The sequence below is a fragment of the Notolepis coatsorum genome (assembly GCF_963971535.1).
Source record: "Notolepis coatsorum genome assembly, chromosome: 14".
Taxonomy (NCBI): Eukaryota; Metazoa; Chordata; class Actinopteri; order Aulopiformes; family Paralepididae; genus Notolepis; species Notolepis coatsorum.
This window is the reverse complement of record NC_140178.1, coordinates 38,807,383-38,831,044: the sequence shown is the minus strand read 5'-3', so window position 1 is coordinate 38,831,044 and position 23,662 is coordinate 38,807,383. Positions and strand designations below refer to the sequence as shown.

At 45.1% G+C, this 23,662-nt stretch overlaps 1 protein-coding gene across 1 annotated transcript in view; it reads right to left on the bottom strand.

The window, feature by feature from the left end:
- The window catches only part of LOC311240507 (protein kinase C beta type-like), a gene marked incomplete at its 5' end in the record, with an annotated part of 391,798 nt that overhangs the window by 313,847 nt on the left and 54,289 nt on the right, over nucleotides 1-23,662 (bottom strand). The window contains 1 exon segment of the mRNA XM_084329084.1: nucleotides 17,605-18,255. Coding sequence (XP_084185210.1) covers nucleotides 17,605-18,255 — 651 coding nt within the window.

The following is a 23,662-nucleotide window of genomic DNA, read 5'->3' as shown; positions in this document are numbered from 1 at the left end:
CTGTTAATTCTTATATCAAAAACTCAAACAACAAAATTGAGACTGGAAATAATAATGTCTTCAGTCCAATAATATAATACTATGTCATTCCCTTCATACACATTCTTCTAATGGAGGACTCCCTGGCCCTCAATGTGCATTTTATCCTTACCGCCCTCCATGAGCTGTACCCAGTGCTGTGTGGACACCAGCACCGACATTAACATGGCTGCCTAAGTGACACGGATGCACCTATTCAGCATCCGGTCCTATAGTATTACAGTTCTTATCCTCTCTTCAGCTGCTCTCCTTTCCTCCCATGATCCCATCCATTCTCCTCTCCTCAGCTCCTCTCCTCCCCTCACCTCCCATCCCTTCTTCTCTCCTTTCCTCTCCTATTCTCTCCTTCCCTTCACTCTCCTATCTCCATCCCTTCCCTCTCCTATTCTCTCCTTCCTTTCTCCTCTCCTCTCCTTCCTGTCTCCTCTCCTATTTTCTCCTTCCTTCTCCTCCTATTATCTCCTTCTGTTCTCCTCTCCTATTCTCTCCTTCCCTTCTCTCTCCTCTCCTCTCCTTCCTGTCTCCTCTCCTATTTTCTCCTTCCTTCTCCTCTCCTATTCTATCCCAACCTTCTCCTCTCATATTCTCTCCTTCCCTTCTCTCTCCTCTCCTCTCCTCTCCTTCCATTCTCTCTCCTATTATCTTCCTGCCAATACTGATGGTGAACTCTTTCAGCCATTTTTATTTTACCTTTATGCCCCCCTCTTCTCTTTTCCTCCAATCCTCTGCTCAGCTTCTCCACCCTCCATTCCCCTCTCCTCCCATTCCATCTCCTCTTCTCTTCTCTCCTTCCTTTTCCTCTCTTCTCCTTCCCTCTTCTCTCCTCTCCAATACTGATAGTAGTAAGCAGTTCTTGGCTGACTGGCCCACAGAGCAGAGAAAGATTGCACGATTGGCCCACTGGTTTGTCTCTCATTTGGGTGTGGGAGGGATTTTCCAGTATAGCAACCAGCTTTTTCCTCACCCTTCTCTCTGCCATCAACCCATAGTTTTATCAGAGTCCCACTACGGAGCTAGCGTTCCTCACCAGCTTGTTCAGTTTGTTAGTGCCTCTTGAGTTGATGTTACCCTTCACAGCATACCACGGCAAAGACGAGGACGTTGGCTACTACAGACTGGTAAAACGACTGCAACAAGAGTGTTGTCTAAAGACCGCATGACGGCCATTTTGTGCCTAAGGCTGACGAGAACATTGACATTGGCCTTGATTGCTAAGTGAGAAGCACCCTTGGCAATGAACTTGAACCAATCGGGGAGGGGTAGTGGACTTATTGTTTGTGTGCTATTGGATATTATACTGTTCATCTGTCCCTCTCCCTTCCTCCTGTTGCCTCTCTAAGCACACCCATAGGAGGATGATGACATCACCAGCAGAACCAGTGAAACAGCTTGACTGGGGAACCTCTCCACTTCATATACCCCAAGTAACGTTTTCTTTCTGCTCACAAATTGAATGCTGGATGTTTAATTGTGAACAAATGCGCCACTGATCCAGCTCTCCTTTGACAGGTTGACTGAATAATATTTGTTTCAAGCAGGAAGAGTGGCCCGGAACAGACGTTTTTGTGTGTTTCTTTTGCTGACCGACATCGTTGTTGTTGCACTACCCTAGTGTCCCTGTGGACGCGTCGTAGGGCTATGTTTTACTGACCTAGGGTCAGTGGTGCCATTTTTTATATCTAAACCCCCCTTTAATTGTTTTCTCTGTCTCCCAGTTGTCTGTACTGTACGTCTCCTACTCTATCCCATTTGTTGTGTTTAATGATTGGAAAGTACTGGCATGACATTTTGGCTCTTCCCCTTTGTTCTCCCTTTACATTAACATTTACATTTAGTCATTTAGCTGACGCTTTTATCCAAAGCGACTTACAAGTTCTGTACGACAAGTCATCAGGAAGGGCACAACTCTATCAGCTGGGTAACAATGTTCATCAAAGTGTTGAGTGATACAGTGTAGGTTAGTTTATTAGGACAAGTGCATGACGGTAAGGTTAGTTAGGGTTAGATTTATTTTATTATATATTTGTTTTGTGGGTGTATCCCCAAGGCTAATGGGTGGAGGGGAGTTCCTTGAGGTGGTGGTTGTGTCTTCCCCTTATCCTAGCAGCCACTGATTGAGTCATTCTGCATGCCAAGTCTTTATTTGCAGGCCACGTTGTGTGGGCAGCACACATAGCCATACGCCAGTAATAATTGTGTGTGATAACCTCCGCCATTTTGGTGCTAGTGATAGTGATAGTGTGTGATAAATCCCGCCATTTTGGCCCTAACATGGTAGCAGTGCAGCTATCAAGGTCAGATTCCCTCCCTTATGAACAGGTGGCCCGACCGACCAGTAGGAGTCGCTATAGCAATCGGACCAATATCCAATGCCAGTATCTGTATCAGTATAATCGCTAGGTTCAATGGGTCCATCATACACGCACACACTCACACACACATTCAGACAGAAACACACACACACATACACAACACACACAGATAGACCGAAAGACACACACACACACACACACACACACACACACACACACACACACACACACACACACACACACACACACACACACACACACACACACACACACGTATCATTGGGTTTAGGTTTAATGGAGTACCAAACCAATCAATGTTTAAGTTCAGCCTCTGCCTCCATGTGGAGTATAGTAAAGTCTTCACAGCACAAAGCTTTTATCTCTGTTTTATCAGGTAAAAACTGAGTGGGCACATCTGGAGAGTAATGCACAAGTACATTGAAGGCCCCCATGCACCCACACACAGATAGTCACCAACACATGCACCTAATGTTCTATTCAATTCCATTACCTATACACTCACAGGTGGGCGTGCACATGCACATTCACACACACACACACACACATACACACACACACACACACACACACACACACACACACACACACACACACACACACACACACACACACACACGCACAGTACCGCACAGACACACCCACACATTGACTGACTCCCACCTAAACGGACTGCCTAAACGGACAATATAACTTATGAAGTACATCACAGCATACATAGCTACCTTATGCATACTGCACCATGTGTATAGTGTATACTACTTCATCAGAGCATATATTTGGCATTTTTAGCATTTCGTTTTTTAGATGATATATATTAGATTAGATTAGCATACTGCACCTTATGTGTATACTTTACTGTATACTTACTTCATCAGAACATATATTTAGCATTTTTTGCATTTAGCATTTTTAGATTATTAATTTAGATTAGATATTAGATTATATATTTATTGTAGGGCAAATATAACTGAGAGGAGGGCATACATACCCTCATCTTGCACCTTGATCTTTTTACACTGCCTACTTGCCCATATGCGCATGTCCAGAGTTAATTATATTGTTATATTGTTTACACTGCCTATTTTTATTCTATTTTTATTTTTACTTCTCCACTGTACTAAAATTCTATGACCTGTATCATGTCTTCTACTACCTGTACCTCCCCTCCCCCATGCTGCTATGATGCCTGAATTTCCCCAAGGAAATCAATAAAGGAATATCTTAGGGCGGCTGGGTGGCGTAGCGGAGATTGTGCTCGTCACCAATGCAAGAGACTCCGGTATCGAATCCCAGTCTCAGCATTGCCTTCGACTTGGACCGGCCGTCGTACTGGCTCATTTGGCAGAGTCAGCGGGTGGAAAGTCGATGGGTGGGGATTGGACGTTGTGGACAGCGACTCCTACAGGTCGGTTGGGTGACGCCTGCACAGCAGAGACAGGAAGTATCGGGGGCAGCATGACGGCCCGGGCACATACAACGCTCACAAATTTCACGCGCGGGTTCCTAGCGGGATCGCGCGCCTGGCCAGACACACAGAGTCAGACTTCAGAGCGCGCTGCAGCGCGGAGCCCTCCATAGAACCAGCAGCAGCACGAGCTCTCTCTCTCCCTCTCTCTCTCCTTCTCTCTCACTCTCTCTCCCTCTCTCTCTCTCCCTCTCTCGCTCTCTCTCTCTCTCTTCCTCTCTCTCTCTCTCTCTCTCTCTCCCTCTCTCTCTCTCTAGAGAGAAAACGAGAAAGAAAGAAAGAGAGGGGGAGAAAGAGACTGGAGAGAGAGAAAGAAAGAAAGAAAGGCAGGGAGAATAAAGAGAGAGAAAAAGAGAGAGCTGTACTGTATTGTACCCATTCTGCAATCTGTTAATAAAATGTCCAATCAATCAATCAATCAGTCGCGTGGCGAGCGCCTCCCGCGCAGCCTCGAATCCGACCAAAGCGGAAAAGATAGCTTGCCGTCCGGGAGCCGCCCGCGAGGCGCGCTCCCGCTTGCGGCCAGTGTGCACAGTAGCGTCCGTTAACATGGGAGCGGAAGTGGGGAGGGGCGGAGCCGGCATCATGGAGTAGACGTGTTTCACGTGAGCTCCCTTCTACCGTGCGGAATATACGTTTTCCCCATTAGTCTTTATTTTATTTTTATTTGTTTTTTGTCTGCTTGTTAAGTCGTCGAGTTTCAACTACTGTCGTCAACTTTTTTCGACTTTCTGCGATGTCGGTGGTGGAAACCAGATCCATGAGCGCTCCAGCCAGCAAACTACCACCGGGCCTGGCCGCACCATCGCCCGGTGTCGGGGAGATAAGCGAAGCTGTGCTCTCGGTCATGACCAAGCTCCATGCAGAATCTGAGACACGCTTCGCTGAAACACAAAGAAAAGTGCTGGCGGATTTTTGTGATAACCTTCATCGAGAGATATCAGAGGAAATAAGGTTGGCGGTCGTCCCGTTGATAGACAAGATGGAGTCGCTGCACGCTGTCTCCTCGGCTAATGCTATCGAACTAGCTGCGCTAACGACGGAGGCCTCATTACAGGGCGAGAAGATGGCGGATCTGGAGCTCTCCCTGCTGGCTAGGCAGGCCGAAGTTGCCAAACTACAGTCGGTAATTGTGGAAATACAGTCCCGGGAGAGACGCTACAACATCAGGATTGTTGGAGTACCGGAGGGCAGCGGGGAAGGCCGTCTCTCTGAGACCATGCCGGAATTGCTGCAAGAAATACTCGGGAATGACATCCTCCCCTCTCCTCCCGTATGTGAATCGGCCTACAGAGCGGGCAGGACCACTCCTGGAGTGAACAAGGAACCGAGGCCCATCATTGTCAAGCTGAACAAACTACAGCAGAGAGAACTCATCATGCGGTCGGCTCGTGCCAGAAGGGGTAATCTAAGGCTTGGCGATCACAAAGTGGCCATTTTCGAAGACTTTACGCCGGAGGTTCAAGCACAGAGAGGCGAATACAAAGTGGTCCTGTCCAAGCTATGGAAACTAGGCCTGAGGCCCACGCTATTCGCTCCCGCGAAATTATCTGTGTTGGATAAGGTCGATGGTCTGCGTTCATTTTGGTCGTTGGCTAAAGCGAAGGAATATCTCGAGGGGATAGCCGAGACTGTAGCTTGATATCTATGACGGGTGAGTGACTTGGCGATGTGGGCCTGAATACATTGATAGGGCCGACTATTCATGCTGTCATGCCTAGACATGCTAACTGTCCACTGCCCATCCAACTAGCGGGGCTTCCCAATGACTTCTGTTACTTGCTAATGCTGACCTCATGGTCGTACTTGTGTATCGCCTCTTTGGAAGCTAACGAGCTAGCTGAACAATGTACATAACAGACTCTAACGTGCTATCCGGATTCATCACTAGCTTACGCGCTAGCCTCGGGCTAGCTAGCGGGCTGCGTCTAACGTCTGCGCTGAGACATTCGAGACACGTTAATATTTACGCACTTTGGTTGTTGTTGCTGTTTAAGTGTCATCGGTTCGCACAATTAAACTGTGATCGGGTCCTTAACTAACTTCTTGTATGCTTTTATTTTTATATCCAGGCTGTTTTGAGCTTTGGGCTCCGGTAGGAGAAGATCGGTTGAATATATATATAAACAATATATGATAACAGGTTGTGTCAGGTATTGCTTATTACCATCCCCGGGTTAATGAATGTGTTTAATTCTATTCTTACAAAGGTTATGTCATTCCAGCCGTTGTGCCTGATCAGAGGGGCACTTACAGGTGTGCACTTTGACCATAACCCCACTTTTTTTCCCTTTCTTATTATTGTCGTTGTTTAAATGACATCTGTTTGCACAATTTACCTGTGATCCGATCCTGCCTTAGACTATCTGCTGGTATGCTTTAATTTAATTTTGTTTTGAATTTTCCTTTATCCATTTGTGCTATAACATTGCGACGTTGATGCGCAGACTTGGAAGTAGATGGTTGCAGGGTTGATGTTGAGTTATTATATAATAATGGCTATTTTTTCCATTATAGTTATCTCATGTTAGGGCCAAGGCTCACGGTGGTTTTCGACCGATATCTTTATTGAAACAATATATGATAACAGGTTGTGTCAGGTATTGCTTATTACCATCCCCGGGTTAATGAATGTGTTTAATTCTATTCTTACATAGGTTATGTCATTCCAACCGTTGTGCTTGTTCAGAGGGGCTGTTACAGGTGTGCACTTTGACCATAACCCCCTTTTTTCCCTTTCTTATTATTGTCGTTGTTTAAATGACATCTGTTTGCACAATTTACCTGTGATCCGATCCTGCCTTAGACTATCTGCTGGTATGCTTTAATTTAATTTTGTTTTGAATTTTCCTTTATCCATTTGTGCTATAACATTGCGACGTTGATGCGCAGACTCGGAAATAGATGGTTGCAGGGGTGATGTTGAGTTATTATATAATAATGGCAATTTTTTCCATTATGGTTATCTCATGTTAGGGCCAAGGCTCAGGTGGTTTTCGACCGATATCTTTATTGGATTTAATTTTTATTATTATTTGTGTTTATTGGACTAGTGGGGGTTTAATCAGGGGTTTATCTAGAGGGGGGTCGGAGTGGGGAGCGTCTTATTGGATCCATGACTCCAGTGGGAAATGATAGGAATATGACCATCCTTAGTGGATGGGGCATAGGGAGGGGATTGGAGAGTGGGTATAGGAGGGCTTATAATAGGACGGGTGGGTTAGGGTTTAGAGTAGAAGGAGGGGGGGTTGTAACTGGGGTGGTATTTTTATGTGTTTTATGTACTGTTGTCTTATATGTGTGTAATTGTTCCTCCTCTGAACTCCTGGGATTGACCGTCTGGGCCCGCCTGGATCAGCGCCTCTGTACTCAGCCTGGCTGCACTGGTATGTTCTCTACGCATTTAGACAAACTCGACCATGGCTAAATTGAATATTTTAATTTGGAACGCAGGAGGTCTTAACGCCCCACACAAGCGTGCCAGTGTCCTTTGGTTATTGAAGAGAAGAAATATTGACATTGCTCTCCTTAGTGAGACGCATTTATTGGTGGGTGATGTGTCAAGGCTAGCAAATCGACAATATCACGTTATCTCCTCATCCTCAGCCGATGATAAGACGAAAGGAGTCGTCATAGTTACAAGTCGTAACCTTGATATCAAAGTCCTGGATGTGTGGTCGGACACGGAGGGAAGGATTACTATAGCAAAAGTTGAGTTCTCTCATAGGAAGATGGCAATAATAGCATTGTATGCCCCTAACAGATTTGATTCAGCGTTCTATAATACAATCACGAAGAATATGTTGGAACTTACTGGATACGCTCTCATTGTGGGTGGCGATTTTAATGCGTGCTGGGATGCGGAGATGGATAGGTCCGGGCCCTCTGAAACAAGCGACCAAAAACGGTCCTCTAAGGCCCTCAGGATGTGGGCCCAGGACACTGGGCTCGCAGACCTATGGCGCTTATCCAATCCCACCCTCAAGGATTACTCTCACCTGTCTGCCAGACACAAAACCTTCTCTCGAATAGACTATGCATTCGCATCCCCTAATTTGTTTGATAGTTTCGACGTCTCATTGGTTCCCCTGGCTCTCTCGGACCACAAGGGGATTTTCCTTGTGGCAACCTTTGGCAGGCTCTCCACGAGAGCTCCCAGGTGGCGTTTTAACTCAACCTTATTAAAGAACGATGATTTCTGTTCTGAGTTCGGGAGTAAACTAGCTGAATTCTTGCAGATCAATGTTGGCACGGTCGATGACCCCAGGGTCCTATGGAACGCATTGAAAGGATTTATCAGGGGTCATGTCACACTTTTCTCCTCCAACTTACGTAAATCCCGATCAAAAAAACTAGAAGGACTGGAAACATTATATGCGGATCTATACGCATCTTTGCAAACTAACTATAGTGAACGACTAAACACACAACGTAAGATAGTCAAGAAGGAAATAAACTCCATACTTAAACAACAGTCTGAGTTCTTGATACATAGGTTAAGGCAAAATTACTACTTTCACGGCTCCAGGCCTAGCCATCTATTGGCAATGAAAATACGCTCGAATGATCATTTCTCGGATATCCCCTCGATCAAGACGCGACAGGGTACAATCACTACTGATTAGAAAAAGATCAACGACACTTTTAAAGAGTTTTACTCACAGTTATATAGCTCAGAGGTTAATCTCGACGACTCTAAATTTGAATCGTTCATTGGCGGGCTTGAGATACCCCACATTTCTGAGGAAGAGGCTAAGGAACTGGGGAAACCGATCACCCTTATGGAACTAAGGGAGACGATCGCTGAAATGCAGAGGGGTAAGGCACCAGGCTGGGATGGTATTCCACCCGAGGTGTATTTAGCTTTCTGGGACCAACTGGGCCCATTGATGCTCGATATGATCAATTACGCTATCGAACAGGGGGAGTTCTCAAGAGATGTCAACATGGCGCTGATTTCTTTACTTAAGATCCCAATGATTGTGGTAGCTATAGGCCCTTGAGCCTTGCTGGCCCGCCGCCTGCAGAGATTTATGACGGTATTGGTACACTGCGATCAAACTGGTTTTATCCCGGGGCGCATGGCTGCAGATAATCTTAGGAGGCTGTTGCATGTAGTCGATAACAGTAAAGACAATACAGCTCCGTCCACTGTTCTGTCTTTGGATGCCATGAAGGCGTTTGACAGACTAGAATGGTCATACCTGTGGAAGGTACTTGAGGTCATGGGTCTGGGAAAGAATTTTATTCATATGATTAAAGTCCTGTATGCCTCGCCGTCGGCAATGATACTGACAGGCAAAAACTGTTCCACACTTTTCCCAGTCTCAAGATCTTCTAGACAGGGTTGTCCTCTGAGCCCGGGACTATTCGCGCTTTCCCTCGAACCATTGGCCCAATTTATAAGGCAATCAGAGGACATCGTCCCCATAATGATCAATAATACACCACACAAAATTGCTCTCTATGCGGATGACCGACTGATTTTTATGGATGACCCTTCCCGGTCGGCCACAAAATTATTGGAAATAATCGACGACTTTGGTAAATTGTCAGGCTTTAAGATTAACTGGAACAAATCAGCCTGCCTACCTCTTAATGAGCTGGCCAAGGCGGTGCGACTACCAGCTGATATCCCCATAGTGGAACATTTTAAATACTTAGGTATAGAGATATTCCCCACGCTGAGTCAAACTACTAAGTACAACTTCACGGGTACTTATGATAAAATACGCCAGGATCTAGACAGATGGTCGTCCCTTCCTAACTCCCTACAAGCCCGAGCTTCCATAATCAAAATGAACGTTCTGCCTAGGATACATTTTGTTAGCTCAATGCTCCCCCTGCCCCCTCCAATAGACCACTGGCGCAAGGTACAATCGATGGTATCTAAATTGATCTGGAATAACAAACGCCCGAGAATCAAAAGAGCTACTACTCAACGTAGGAAACAAGATGGGGGCCTCGCAATCCCTGATTTTAAGCTTTATTTCTGGTCCTTCTCACTGAGACCTCTGATGTGCTGGCTAGACCCTGTAGATGCTGTATCTTGGCGCACCTTAGAAGCGGCGGCGGTCTCACCGCTAAGATTGCAGGATGTGGTGTACTCCACTGTCTCTATTTCGAAATGCCGGTTGAGGTATGGACCGATCATAACTCACGTGATCCAAACGTGGCGTAATGTACAGAGGTCGTGTGGGGTTAAATGCCCATGGCACCTGGACTCTCCAATTTTTAATAACCAGCAATTACTTGTTGGGCACAAGCCGGTTAATATTCCTCAATGGCAGAGGAGGGGAGTTCATACTCTGGAGGATATTTATGATAAGAACGGCCTCCGTGCGTTTCAGGACTTAAGAGAATTTTATGATCTTCCCGGCGAGTCCTTTTTTCTTTACCTTCAACTAAGGTCAGCGCTGAGGGCGCATGGCGTGCCGTGGGCTCAAGCTTTGCACCCACACCCCTTCCTCAGGCTCATAGTGGACAGGACGACCTCCAGAGGGTTTGTCTCAGACTTTTATATGCTATTAATTCAATCCACGTATAAAAATGTATCATTGGATACAATCTGGCGGGTGGATATCCCGGAGTTGGACCCCAAGTTTGACTGGGATGATGTTTGGGCAAATGTGGCATTATCTTCCCGCAACCCCAATCACCAGCAAATTAATTTTAATTATATTCATAGGACCTATCTTACACCTAGGAAGCTATTTGCTATGGGACTGATAACCGACTCTCGGTGCACTTTGTGCTCTCAAAAGGCCACTGGCACTTATATGCATATGTATTGGGATTGCCCACCAGTGGCCCGCTTCTGGAGGTCAATAACGGACACACTTTCAGATCTGTGTGGCTTAACTATCCCATTCACAGCTGTTACGCTACTCCTGAACGATATAACGACACTACCTGCGTCCGTTCAACTAAAAAGGGTTGTCCTAGCGGGTGTCACAGCAGCGAAGAAGCTAATAGCAATGAGATGGAAGGAGCCTGAGAAGCTTACAGTGATTAACTGGTCCCTAACACTATTGGATGTGATTTATCTTGAGATATCCACGGCGCGGGTGATTGGGGTGGGACAGGCAGGTATTGACCTGTGGTTTGCAGCAGCCGAAAAGGTCAGGACCGCCGTGTGCGGCTGAGCGGGGTTGAGGTGCGTGTTCGGGTGAGTCCGGGGGTCTCTTGGGAGGGGGAGGAGGAAATGGTTTGTCTGTCTTGTCTTTTGTCTTGTCCTCTTGAGTTTAGCTGGGGATTTTATGGGGGGGCAGCTATTTAACTATTTCTTCACTGTTTGGTCACTTTTACACGGTCTCTGTGAGTCTATGGAACACCTCTACAGGTTTTTGTTTTGTCATGAAGGTTCATTGCTCTGTTTTCGGGTCGTGTTCTCAAAAAGTGGTCCTTGTGGTGAATTGGAGATGTACGTTTTATTAATATAGGGTCACACAGCCGGGAATCGGGGCTGAACACTGGGAAATACCATTTATTGGATAGTACCCCTTGGATTTAAAATTTAGAAGGTTGAACTCTGTTTTCTTTTCTCTTTGTCTGTATAAATTGTTATTCTGTATTATTATTGTTTTTGTTATTTTCTTGTGAAGTTCTATGTATTGTGATTGTGTTTAATGTGTTTCATGTGAATAATAATAAAAAAAAATTGATAAAAAAAAAACATGGGAGCGGAAGTGAAGCGGCAGCCGCCCGTCCGTCCGTCCGTGTTCATTCGTGTGCTGTGTGCCCTGGGCGTGAGCCTCCCATGCGTTACTCCTCGCCACTGAGAGTCCGCGAAAAGATGCGACAGGCTGCCTCCTCGTGTACCGGAGGGGACACGTGATGCAAGGCTTCTATCCTCACTACAACCGACCAGTGGGGGGCATAGTCTAGCAACGTTCAAGACAGGGGAGGGGAGAATTGGCAATACAAAATTGGGATGGGTTTAAAATAGAAAATGAGGAGAAAAAATGGATCAAAAAAAATAAAGGAATATCTTATCTTATTGATGAATACACACATGCACATACATCTACTCATACCATACACACACACACACACACACGCACGCACATATGCAAAATGCAAATAAAGAGATTCTAATACTAATTCTAATTAACATAGATAGATACTATATCTATATCTGTACATATCCCTTACCTATACTCTTACTGGATAGGCTGCTGGCCAGTATGATAACTACCATATTGTCTTTATACCTGTATCACTGTACATATTAATATTACAACACTGTACATCTGATTAGCACTACACTCAGTAGTACTAATTTATATATTTTATACCCAGTTTAATCACCTGTACATTGTATATTACTATTGCACTTTACTGTTACATTTGCATGCTGGTTGGATGCCAAACCCCTTTTTGTTGTACTGTACACACATACACGCACACACACATGCACGCACGCACACACACACACACACATTGATGGGGAGTGGGCCCATTCTCATTCATTCATTGTACTTAGTAGTATCAGAGCTAGCATCAGTGCCTTGGTCAGTGAAGGTACCGTAATATGGATCGCATGTATGTAGATACAACTTATGGAAGTGCTAGACATACACATGCACCCACACATGTATGCATGCACCTACACACATCCACATGCGCACAAGCCTGGTCATAATAATACACACGAATAGCTCACGTTATGTAGGCTAACTCATTATTTCTGGTCTTCTCTAATGATTCAACCTCTCTCTCTCTCTCTCCCTCTCTCTTTACTTTCTCTTTCAACCTTCTTTCTGTGGAGGGTATTCTATAAACAGCCACTTCCTGAGAGGTCAGGGGGGACCTACAGTGGAGGATAGTTCATGGGGCTTTGGCAACTAACCGTTTCCTGGCTCATGTGGAGCCGGGGGGTGGGTGACAGGTGCCCTTTTTCACACCAACCTTCTGTGCTTCCTTAAAGGGGTTGTGTGTAAAGCTGGGGGAGACCTTCTGTGTGGGGGGTTTCATCCTGGGTCCTATGTATTCAGTGTGTGAGAAGTCTGCTACTGAGTCTTCTATATGGTCAAGCTAAGTTGACCCACAGGAGTACATGATATTGATGTCTGAGGAATGGGGAATGCAATTTGTGGGGGAGGGGCTGTGTGTGTGTGTGTGTGTGTGTGTGTGTGTGTGTGTGTGTCAAGGTTGTTTTTTGTCTCTACTGGGCATTTTTCTTTGTTTAGAGATGTTTTAATAAAGAACATCAAAAGCCTCTCTTGCTCCTCTCTCTGTCTCTCTCTCTCCATCTCTCTTCTTCCTCTCTCTGTCTCTCTGCATCTCTCTTCCTCCTCTCTCTGTCTTTATCTCCATCTCTCTTCCTCTCTGTCCCTCTCTCCATCTCTCTCCTCTCTCTGTCTCTCTGCATCTCTCTTCCTCCTCTCTCTGTCTTTATCTCCATCTCTCTTCCTCTCTGTCCCTCTCTCCATCTCTCTTCCTCTCTGTCTCTCTCCATCTCTCTTCCTCCTCTCTGTCTCTCTCTCCATCTCTCTTCCTCTCTGTCTCTCTCTCCATCTCTCTTCCTCTATGTCTCTCTTTTCCTCCTCTTTGTCTCTATCTCCATCTCTCGTCCTCTCTCTGTCTCTCTCTCTCCATCTCTCTTCCTAAATCAAATCAAATTTATTTGTAAGGCCCGACAACACACGTTAATGTCCCCATGGGCCGGACACGTCTTCTTTAAACAAGTCAAGAAGAAACATCACAATAAATCAAGAACAAAACAAAACACCATACAGTCCAAAGAATTTAAAATAAATGCATGTAAAATTAATAAATGCAACACTCCCAGACCCCACGCGAAGGTAAGGAAAAACTCACTAAAGCCTAGCAATAGGAGAAAATGCACCACAGGCAATGTGGAGGAGAGAAACCTTAGAAGGGCCATTCAAGGGGGGGGGTCTCCCTTCTTAGATGTCGGTGATAGTAGTGTTGCAATAAAACAGGTGAACAGTTGGTAAGCACACACTCATATATGTGTAATGAAACACAGATAAGTGCATGCTACCGAGCCATTAGTTTCTATGAAAAGCTAGGGAGAGGGTGTTGTTTTTATCCTTTCCCTAAACCCAAAATGTATTTGCTCAACATCAGTGGAAAACAAACACAGGATCTAATGTTATGTCTGCCGAATAGTCAGTGACTGTCATTTAATTTAGGCTACTGTAGCATTAATAGTTGCTATATAGACTATAATTCTAGGCAATGTGCAGCCGGGCCGACAATATCAAACATATTGTCGCTGGCGGAAGAAAACCTCGTAACTCAGTAGATCATCCTCCATATGTGTGTGTGGTTTTACAAAGTTTAAACAATGGGGGCGGCTGGGTGGCGCAGCGGACATTGTGCTCGTCACCAACGTAAGAGACACCGGTCTCGAATCCGGCTGTCAGCGTTGCCTCCGGCCGTCATACTGACTCAATTGGCAGAGTTAGCGGGAGGGGAGTCGAAGGGTGGTAGTCTGGTCGTTGTAAAACAGCGACTCCTACAGGTCGGTCAGGGCGCCTGCACAGCAAAGACAGGAAAATGGTGGGGGCAGTGTGAGCCTCCTACACGTTACTCCTCGCCAAATGAGAGTCCGCGCTGGCAGGTGAAAAGATGTGACTGGCTGCCTCCACATGTATCGGAGGGGACATGTGATGGGCTTCTATCCTCCCTACGACCGGCCATTGGGGGGCACATGCGAGCAACGATCAGGACAGGGGAGGGAGAATTGGCACGAGAGGAAATTGGGATGGGAGAAAAATCACAGAAAAAGGGGGGAGAAAAAATAGATAAAATTTATTTTTTTAAACAATGGGAAAGCATATCATCTATCTAAACCTCGTAACTATTCGCCCTCAAATCTGTGTTCGTTTTTTTTCATCTCCTGAAAAGTTGGGTTTTTGGAGTTACGAGGTTTTCTTCCGCCAGCGACGATATTAACATTAGGCTAATGACTGCTAAAACTGCTTGTGCATAGCAGATCATGTTTGCTATCGCTCTGTAAAACCAATGTTCAGCAAAGGCAGTAGCATTCCTCCTATTGAACTACTTTTTACTACTTACTTTACCTTTAGCTACCCCTTGCTGGTCCTTGGCTGTTTTATGTAGTATGCTAGCTAGCGACATTATCACTCATATGTGATAGAATAGAAATCCTTTATTAATCCTGAGGGAAATTCGGCACTACAGATCGCTCACATTGAACAACAATAAACAATTAGGTAGTCAATAGGACTAAAATAAAAATAAGAATATAATAATATTAAAAATAAGAATAAAATTGAATAAAGAATAAAATACGGTCCGGGATATACATTCTGGTATGTATATACATTCTAAAATCTTAAATATAAACTATACAGCCAAAGATATACAGTAAAATGTACAGTAATAAGTGTAGAAATGTAAAGTGTAAAGTGTCCAGGAAGATTGTGAGATGTGTAAAAATTGTAAAGTGTCTAGGAAGATTTCGCCAGGCTGTACTGTCACCCTGTGCTCAGTGATGCAGTCAGGCACAGTGATGCATTATAGAGTCTAATGGCTGTTGGAATGAAGGACTTCCTGTGCCATTCAGTGTTACATCTAGGGAGTCTTAGTCTAACACTGAATTTGCTCCTTCTATCAGCCAAGTCTGTGTGTAGTGGGTAGGAGAGATTGTCCATTTTCTTTTAAACCGATACAGATATTTTCCGATATCACATTTTAATGCCAATATCGGCCGATAATATCGGTAGGCCGATAATATCGGACATCCCTAATCAAAAGCACTGGAGAAGTCAAAGAACATGCTCGACGGCTTGTCCAGGTGAGTGTAGGCTCGGTTCAGCAAGTAGATGACAGCGTCCTCTACCCCCAGTCGGGGCTGGAGTGTGTCTAGGTGGGGTTTGATTGCCCGGCGGAGTTGCTCCAGGACCAACCTTTCCATGGTTTTCATAATGTGAGAGGTTAGAGCCACCGACCTGTAGTCCTTGGACGTGAGCACTTAGGGACAGATTCAGATTCCGTTTTTATTGTTGCATCTTGCATCTTTACATACAAAAAGAGCAAAATTCTTAGGTCTTGCCCCCTCGACCTACAGCAGTCAATAGAATACACAATAGAATACATATGAAAGAAAACACAATAAAAACCAGCATAATAATGATTTAAAGGGGACCTGCATTGCTATTCCTAGCACTATTTGGGCAACTTTACACAATTCCTGTGAGTTTATGGAAGACATCTGTAAGGTTTATTTAAAAAGAATAAAACATTGTTTTATATTTCTAATCTAAGATTTCAGCCTGTTATTGGCCTGGCTCCGCCCATAAGCACTTTCAGTGGCAGTCATCCACACAGTCTGCGAGTGGCAGACAGAGAGAGAGAGAGAGAGAGAGAGAGAGAGAGAGAGAGAGATGGAGGAGAGAAAGAGACAAGTGGAGGAAGAGAAACAAAAGGTGGAGGAGAGAGAGAGAGAGAGAGAGAGAGAGAGAGAGAGAGAGAGAGAGAGATCACTGTGTAAACACTCCGCGTGCAGGTCCCCTTCTCTCTCTCTCCCGTTCGAGGAAGTCTACCACTGTGCCGGGCTACAGCTTATGCTCCCGAATCGAGAGAGAGAGAGATAAAGAAGGGGACCTGCACGCAGAGTGTTTACACAGTGATCTCTCTCTCTCGATTCGGGAGCAGCTGTAGCGTGCGGCACAGTTCGTATGTGTGCTCTGTCGCGAGGGTCTATCTCTCCCTCTCCCTGTTCTCTGCCTGTCAAACCCTGTTTGGGGAAGTGTTGGGTTACAATGAAAATACTCCACCGGCGCATCGTGACGTCACGTTGCGAGTCAAATCAGAATGACCTAATTAACTGGAGCAGGAAATGGTCTGACCTGAATGAGAGCAATCCGCCAATATGGTATTTAGACACAAAAACACATTGTTACTAACTCCTATTACTATAATACAATGCTAGAGACTCAAAAAATACATTTATAATGCATGTCACCTTTAAAGGGGAACTATTTTACTATTTCTTTCACTATTTGGGCACTTTTACACAATTCCTGTGAGTTTATGGAACACCTCTGTAATTATATATTTTTTTTAATTCATTGTTTTGTATTTCTAATCAAGTCCTCAAAAACAGCATTTTTCTACCTCAAGATCTTAAGCTGTTTTGAGGCTGGGCTCCTAAACCACTGTGTGGCCTTCGCGGCATCTGGGACATTAACATGCAGCGGTGTCTCTCTGACATCACAAATCATCACATTTTCAGATGACTCAGTTCAGTGAGGGTGAATATTGTGAGAGGAGAATTGGAAGAATGCGCCAATATGAGAATTAGAGACATAGATCATATTAATATAAGTCCACATAGCTAGGAAACAATGCTAAACACTGAAAAAGGCCATTTATAAGATAGTTCCCCTTTAAGAAAAAGTGAGAGTGGTGATATAAAAAGTGCAATTTCCATACAGTACTAAAAAATACTTAAAATACTACATACATAAAACACAGGGTAAATCATAATTGTTTAGGTATTGTTCATGAGTCTGATGGCTTGGTGGTAGAATGAGTCCTTGAGCCTGCTGGACCTGGCTCTGAGGCTGCAGTAACGCCTCCCGGAAGGCAGCAGTTGGAACAGACTGTTGTTGGGATGGCTGGGGTCCTTTACAATCCTCCGGGCCTTGCTAATGCACCGGTTGTTATAAATGTCCTGTATACAGGGGAGCTCACAGCCGCAGATTTTCTGAGCTGTTAACAACTCTCTGTATTGCTCTGCGGCTGTGCAGTGCAGTGCAGTTCCCGTACCAGGCTGTGATGCAGCCGGTAAGGACACTCTCTGTGGTGCCCCTGTAAAAAGCATGCAGGATGCTAGGCCCCATGCCAAACTTTTTTAGTCTTCTCAGGTGGAAGAGGCGTTGTTGGGCCTTCTTTACCACCTGATCTGCATGGGTGTCCCATTTCAGGTCCTTGGTGATGTTGACTCCTGAACTGGCCCACTTTCTCCACAGCAGCACCCCCAATTGTGATGTGGGCCAACTCCGCCTTCCTCCCCCTCCTGAAGTCCACCACCAGCTCTTTGGTTTTGGCGATGTTGAGCGAGAGGTTGTTATCCTCACTCCACGTACCAGGTTGTCGACCTCCCTCCTGTACGCCGACTCGTCCCCATCAGTGATCAAGCCCACCACAGTTGTATCGTCGGCGAACTTGACCACCAGGATAGAGTGGTGTATAGACACGCAGTCGTGTGTATACAGGGAATACAGGAGGGGGCTCAGGACACAGCCCTGAGGAGCTCCACTGCTCAGGGTCAGAGGAGCGGAGGTGATGGAGTCCCTCCTCACTACCTGTCGCCGCTCAGATAGGAAGTCCAGGATGAGGGTGCACAGTTCGGGGGTGAAGCCTAGGTTGGTGAGTTTGATGACCAGTTTGGAGGGGATTATTGTATTGAATGCCGAACTGTAGTCGACAAACAGCAGAATTATAATAATGCAGGACCTGTCGCAGAGGTCTTTAATTGGCATGCAACGACACTCAATGTTAGCGGCACACAGCGGTTAGTTTAGCACACACACACCGGAACACACACGCATGCATTGTCTTTAGGATCGCCGATGCGATACTCCTCTGCGCTTAACCCATCCCGTCGTCCTTCCCCCCAAGGGCAGCCGGGACCATCCAAGTGCTCCTGCCCGTCTTCGTCACGGACGCGACAGCGTTAGCGATCTGTTGTTGTGCATGTTTTTCCATTGGGTTTCTCTTATCGGGGGGGGGGGGGTACCCTTGCGAGCACGGGGAGAATGTGCAAACTCCACACAGAAAGGCCTGGGAGATCACCCGCCTGGGTACCTGGCATCGCGGAAACCTGGTCCCCAAGCGGGAATCGAACCCTGGACCTTCTTGCTGTGAGGTGACAGTGTTAAACATAGATATATATAGAACACTAGATAGCTTGCCCGCGCTGCCGGCCAATGGAGAGCGACGTCACTGAACCGCCGCCATCTTGCTCCAGTTAGCCTTGAGTGAGAGTGAGTGAGCTGCACAGACAAAAATACTCATAACTTGCTGAAATATTGACGGATTTACAAACGGTTTGGTTTATTACAAGCATTATTAACGTGGCTATGATTCAAGCGGTTTGTAAAAAAAAACATCTTTAAAAATGTGATGTTTATAGCAAACCAACCCGTTTGTAAATCCGTCAATATTTCAGCGAGTTATGAGTATTTTTGTCTGTGCAGCTCACTCACTCTCACTCAAGGCTAACTGGAGCAAGATGGCGGCGGTTCAGTGACGCTGGTGACTCCGCCTTAAGCTATCTAGTGTTCTATAGATATCTATGGTGTTAACCACTACGCCACCGTGCCATGTTGAGGGGAGGGGCGGGTCGTCGAGCCGTGGGGGGCAGACAGGCTGCACCAGGGAGGGGGGGTGGGCAATTTGGGGGAGGGAGGGGGTTGCTGGAGTTGAGGGGCTGAGAGGTGGGGAAGGGATGGACAGGGGGGGGGGGGGGGGGGCAGAGACTGTCTAGCCAGGGCCGCTGTGTCAAACCTGTTGTAAAGCAGGTTTAGCTCATTAGCCCTGTCCACGTATCCATCCACTCCCCTCTCCCCGCCAGTTTAATGCCAGTTATGGTCTGCATTCCAGTCCAGCTGATTTAATATAATTTTTCTCCAGTTTCCTCTCCAACTTCTCCCTGTAATTATCTTTGGCCTCTCTGAGGTTGGTTTTCAGAAAGCTCCTGAACTCGTTTGACCTCCTCCCTGTTTTAATCAAGTACTCTAAAGCAGAACTTTTCCACTCGCAAAGCACTTTGAGTGACAGTCACCAACTAGCGTTACATCCAGCCTGTTTGGAAATACTAGAATCCAACATAGTCTGGTGAAAACGCACCTTAAGTTTATGGATGGATCATCACTGTTTGTCCTCTTCCTCTTCATAATAATATTCAATAGTTCGCTCTAGGCAATCGCCATTGTAGGCGATCGCCCAGCTGTAGTCTGGACTCTGGGGAGCTCTCAACTCGGCGACAAATAATGCCTCGGCCGGTGTTGTGCCGAATTCGGACTCCCTGCCAGAATTGGACTCCCCCTCGCGTGATCAGATTTCTGTCGAACGATAAAGCGGACCGAAATGCGGGAACGTTTTGATTATATTTAAAAGGCTTTGACATTGTAAAACGAAATAAGTGGAGTTTCGAAGCTGTAAGCTGAATACAAGTCATATAGTGTCCTTCCCCCTTCCTACTGTATAAGAAAGAGGAACATCGCAAAGCGCAGAAACGCTACAGTAAAATAGTAACGTTAATACACTATTGACACATGTGCAGACAGTTGACAGTTGCTGAGTAATGATTTGACAACTTCTGTCCATAATAAATATAACCCAGACAGTGAATCAGTGACTAATTACGACATTTGTACTTACTGATTCGATATTTTCTTTTGGGTCCCGAATACTCTGTACAGCTCCCTTCTTTAGTAACATCCTGGAAATCATCCCAGCATTATAAAGTCCTTGATTCTCAATGTCCTCCTTGCAAAAATGTGCGGTACACACCCGACTCCGAGCAGTTGGGACAAAATTCGGCAGGTCTCAAAACAAACTTGGCCCATTGCTGGCAGATCACGACATCATCAGACATAGACATAGAGGGGGCATTACTATCAGATGAGAATTCTTACACGCCAGAGGTACGCGTAGTTTCAGAATGGCTTAGTTCAGTGAGGGAAAATCTTGTGACATCTGAACTGGACGAATGAGCCAAAATGAGAATTAGAGACATAGACCCCATTGATACAAACCCACATTGCTAGAAAACAATGCTAAACACTGGAAAATGGCATTTATAAGATAGTTCCCCTTTAAAGGAATGTGGTATCTATTTTTTCAGTTCAGTTCAGTTGTGGTATGGAATGTGGAATGTGGTATCTATGAAACCCGAGCTATTATTTTAACATGTAGACCACTTGTTTTAACAAAGAAAATACCACTTACAGCACCTTTAAAGATGAATTGAAGCCAATGGAAGTGTCTTCTAGTATATACAGTAGGGAAGGCCTGTCGAGTGTATCTAACATAACACACAGTGATGAGTTTGATAAGGACGTTAGAACTTGAACCTACGCTCAACTCTATCACAGTCTACAATGGGGGCTTGTCCCTGTTACTAAACCAGAAGTAATCTCGCACCCATCTGTCTGTCCATCACTTCCTGTTTTTAGAATAAAATTACTTCTCCAATCCCATGGTCTAATTTACATAGCCTAATGTCTGCAACACAGAATAGCAATAGGTCAAAAGAATATAATTCTTTATCAATTTAAGACAGAGTTGTAAGGAGGTTGTGGAGGCTGTGGAGGTTGTGGAGGCTGTGGGGGTTGTGGAGGTTATGGAGGTTTGCTGAGGTTATGGAGGTTTGCGGAGGTTATGGAGGTTTGCGGAGGTTATGGAGGTTTGCAGAGGTATGGAGGTTTGTGGAGCAAGTGCATCTCAGTTTGTGGGGTATCTATTTGGAATGGCCTTGATGTAGCAATAAAAACAAGTACTATCGACACATATAAGTTAGAGGAGCTTGAAAATAACATGAACTAGTATTTTCTATATCATTTATCTTTTGCTTTAGTGGATAGGTATATAATTTTTTTATTTTATTTTTTATTATCTTTATTAGCATTTTACAGCATTTTTTTTTTTTTGCCACGCAAGACCGATAGAGGAGAGAGGGAGAACGGGAGGAGAGGTAGGGAAGACATGCGGCAAATGGTCACCGGGTGTGGGAAGCGAACCCGGGACGACCGCTTCGCGACTCAGCGCGCTATATGGTGTGCTACTGGAGCGCCCCAGGTATATTATTTTTGATATTGATAGATAACTTATTACATATTAATATATTATAAGGAAGGGGCAGGACCAGATAAGCTTTGCTTCTTTCTGTCCCTTCTCTTTTTTTTTATCTACTTTTTATCCCATTTTTCTATTTTTCTCCAATCCCAATTTCGTATTGTCCAATTCTACCCTTACCTCCCCTGTCTCGAACGTTGCTAGACCATGCCTCCCACAGGCCGGCTGCAATGTGGACGAAGCCTTGCATCACGTGTCCCCTCCGGTACTCGAGGAGGCAGCCGTCGCATCTTTTCACCTGAACAGCGCGATCTCTCAGCGGCGGGGGTCTGCGTGGGAGGGACACGCCGCCCCCGCTGCTTCCTGATTCTACTGCGCAGGCGCACCAACCGACCTGTAGGAGTCGCTGTCCACAATGTCCAATCCCCACCCACCAGCTTCCCACCCCTAACACTGCCAATTGCGTTAGTATGAACGACCAGCCAAGCTGGTAGCAATGCCGAGAGCTGGGCTCGAACCCAGCATATCCTGCATTAGTGGCGAGCGCCTTACCCACTGCGCCACTTAGCCACCCCCTTTTCTGTCCCTACTCAAACAAACCATTTGGCTTGAGCTATGTTGACAATTGCTTCCATGTAGGAAGATATATTTTATTTGATTTGTATTTTATTTATTATTATTATTATTCTTTATTTAGTTGTTGTTATTTTTTGTTATTTCAAGTTTGTGTGTACTGTGTTTATGGTTGTTCGAGATAAATAAAGATCAAATCAAATCAAATGGAGGTTATGGAGGTTGTGGAGGTTATGGAGGTTGTGGAGGTTATGGAGGTTATGGACAGTGGCGGCTGGTGAAAATTATTCTAGGTGGGGCGGTGCCATATTCAATCAGTTTCAGTAACTACAGAACAGTATATATTGAGGCTGATACTCACTTTTTTAGAACATCACGTACGAATTGGAAGAGCCGTAGCGTGTCGCGCTAACCCTTTGAAAAGCTTTGTGGTCCGGGCTTGAACTTTCCATGAATGTGTCCATATAAATACATTTTGTTAGATCCAACACTGTCTGAATGTATCTTGTGATTATTATCAATTTCCGACAACGACAACAACTGTAGGCCTAATCCTGTCTCGTCTTGAGTCCCTGCGTCGATCATTGTTGTCATCATCAGTCCGCACACCCCGAAATCATCTTCCACCACTATGGATTCTACTATCACTTGACAGTACTATTTCGTTTTTATGAAAAAGCTGGTGTATTACTATTTACTACTCATGTGGAGCCGGTAATCACTGGTAATGTGGCCTATCAGCTGTTTCAACATGCTGGAGGAGCGTGGTGTTGTTTGGGAGGTGGCTATAACCCTTTGTCTGCATGTTGTGGTGTGAATTAAAACCTTTTGATTCCGTGACCCTGTTTCTTTTGTTTGCTGCCTGTGTAAAGCTCCCGGGTTCACTGGGAACCTGGCCAGAACTCAACTCAACTCAAGTAAGCTAATAATTTGCATCCACTGGCAAGTATTTCATACAACGTAATGTCCAGAAATCTGACCTTATACTTGATATTCAGTTTCACTTTCAGTTTCAGTTTATTTAAAAAAGGACAGTAATCAATAATCAACATTTCTGTAAATGTGTCAGTTTTAGCCAGCTGGCTAATTCGCAACTGTAGTCCTTTTGGCCAGATGTTATAAGAGCGACCATACACCTACAGTAAAACAGAAGCATTAAAAGTAAAACACAGTATTTACAACACAATCCAACATAATAGTAAAAGCAATAACAAAATACACAATGAACTGATTAAAAGTGATCACATGTTTGATTGGTTAATAACCAGGTCTTGAGTTGGTAAGATGTTCCAAAACTGAGTGTCTCTGACTGCAAAACAGGACTGACTGATTAAATGTAGTTGGCTATCAACAAGTAAATGTGCTTGTTAAACATTATGCCCTCATATTTCTGTAAGAGGAAGTACAAGGAAGTATAATTCTACCTTTATGAGCTAATAGGGTTGGTGGT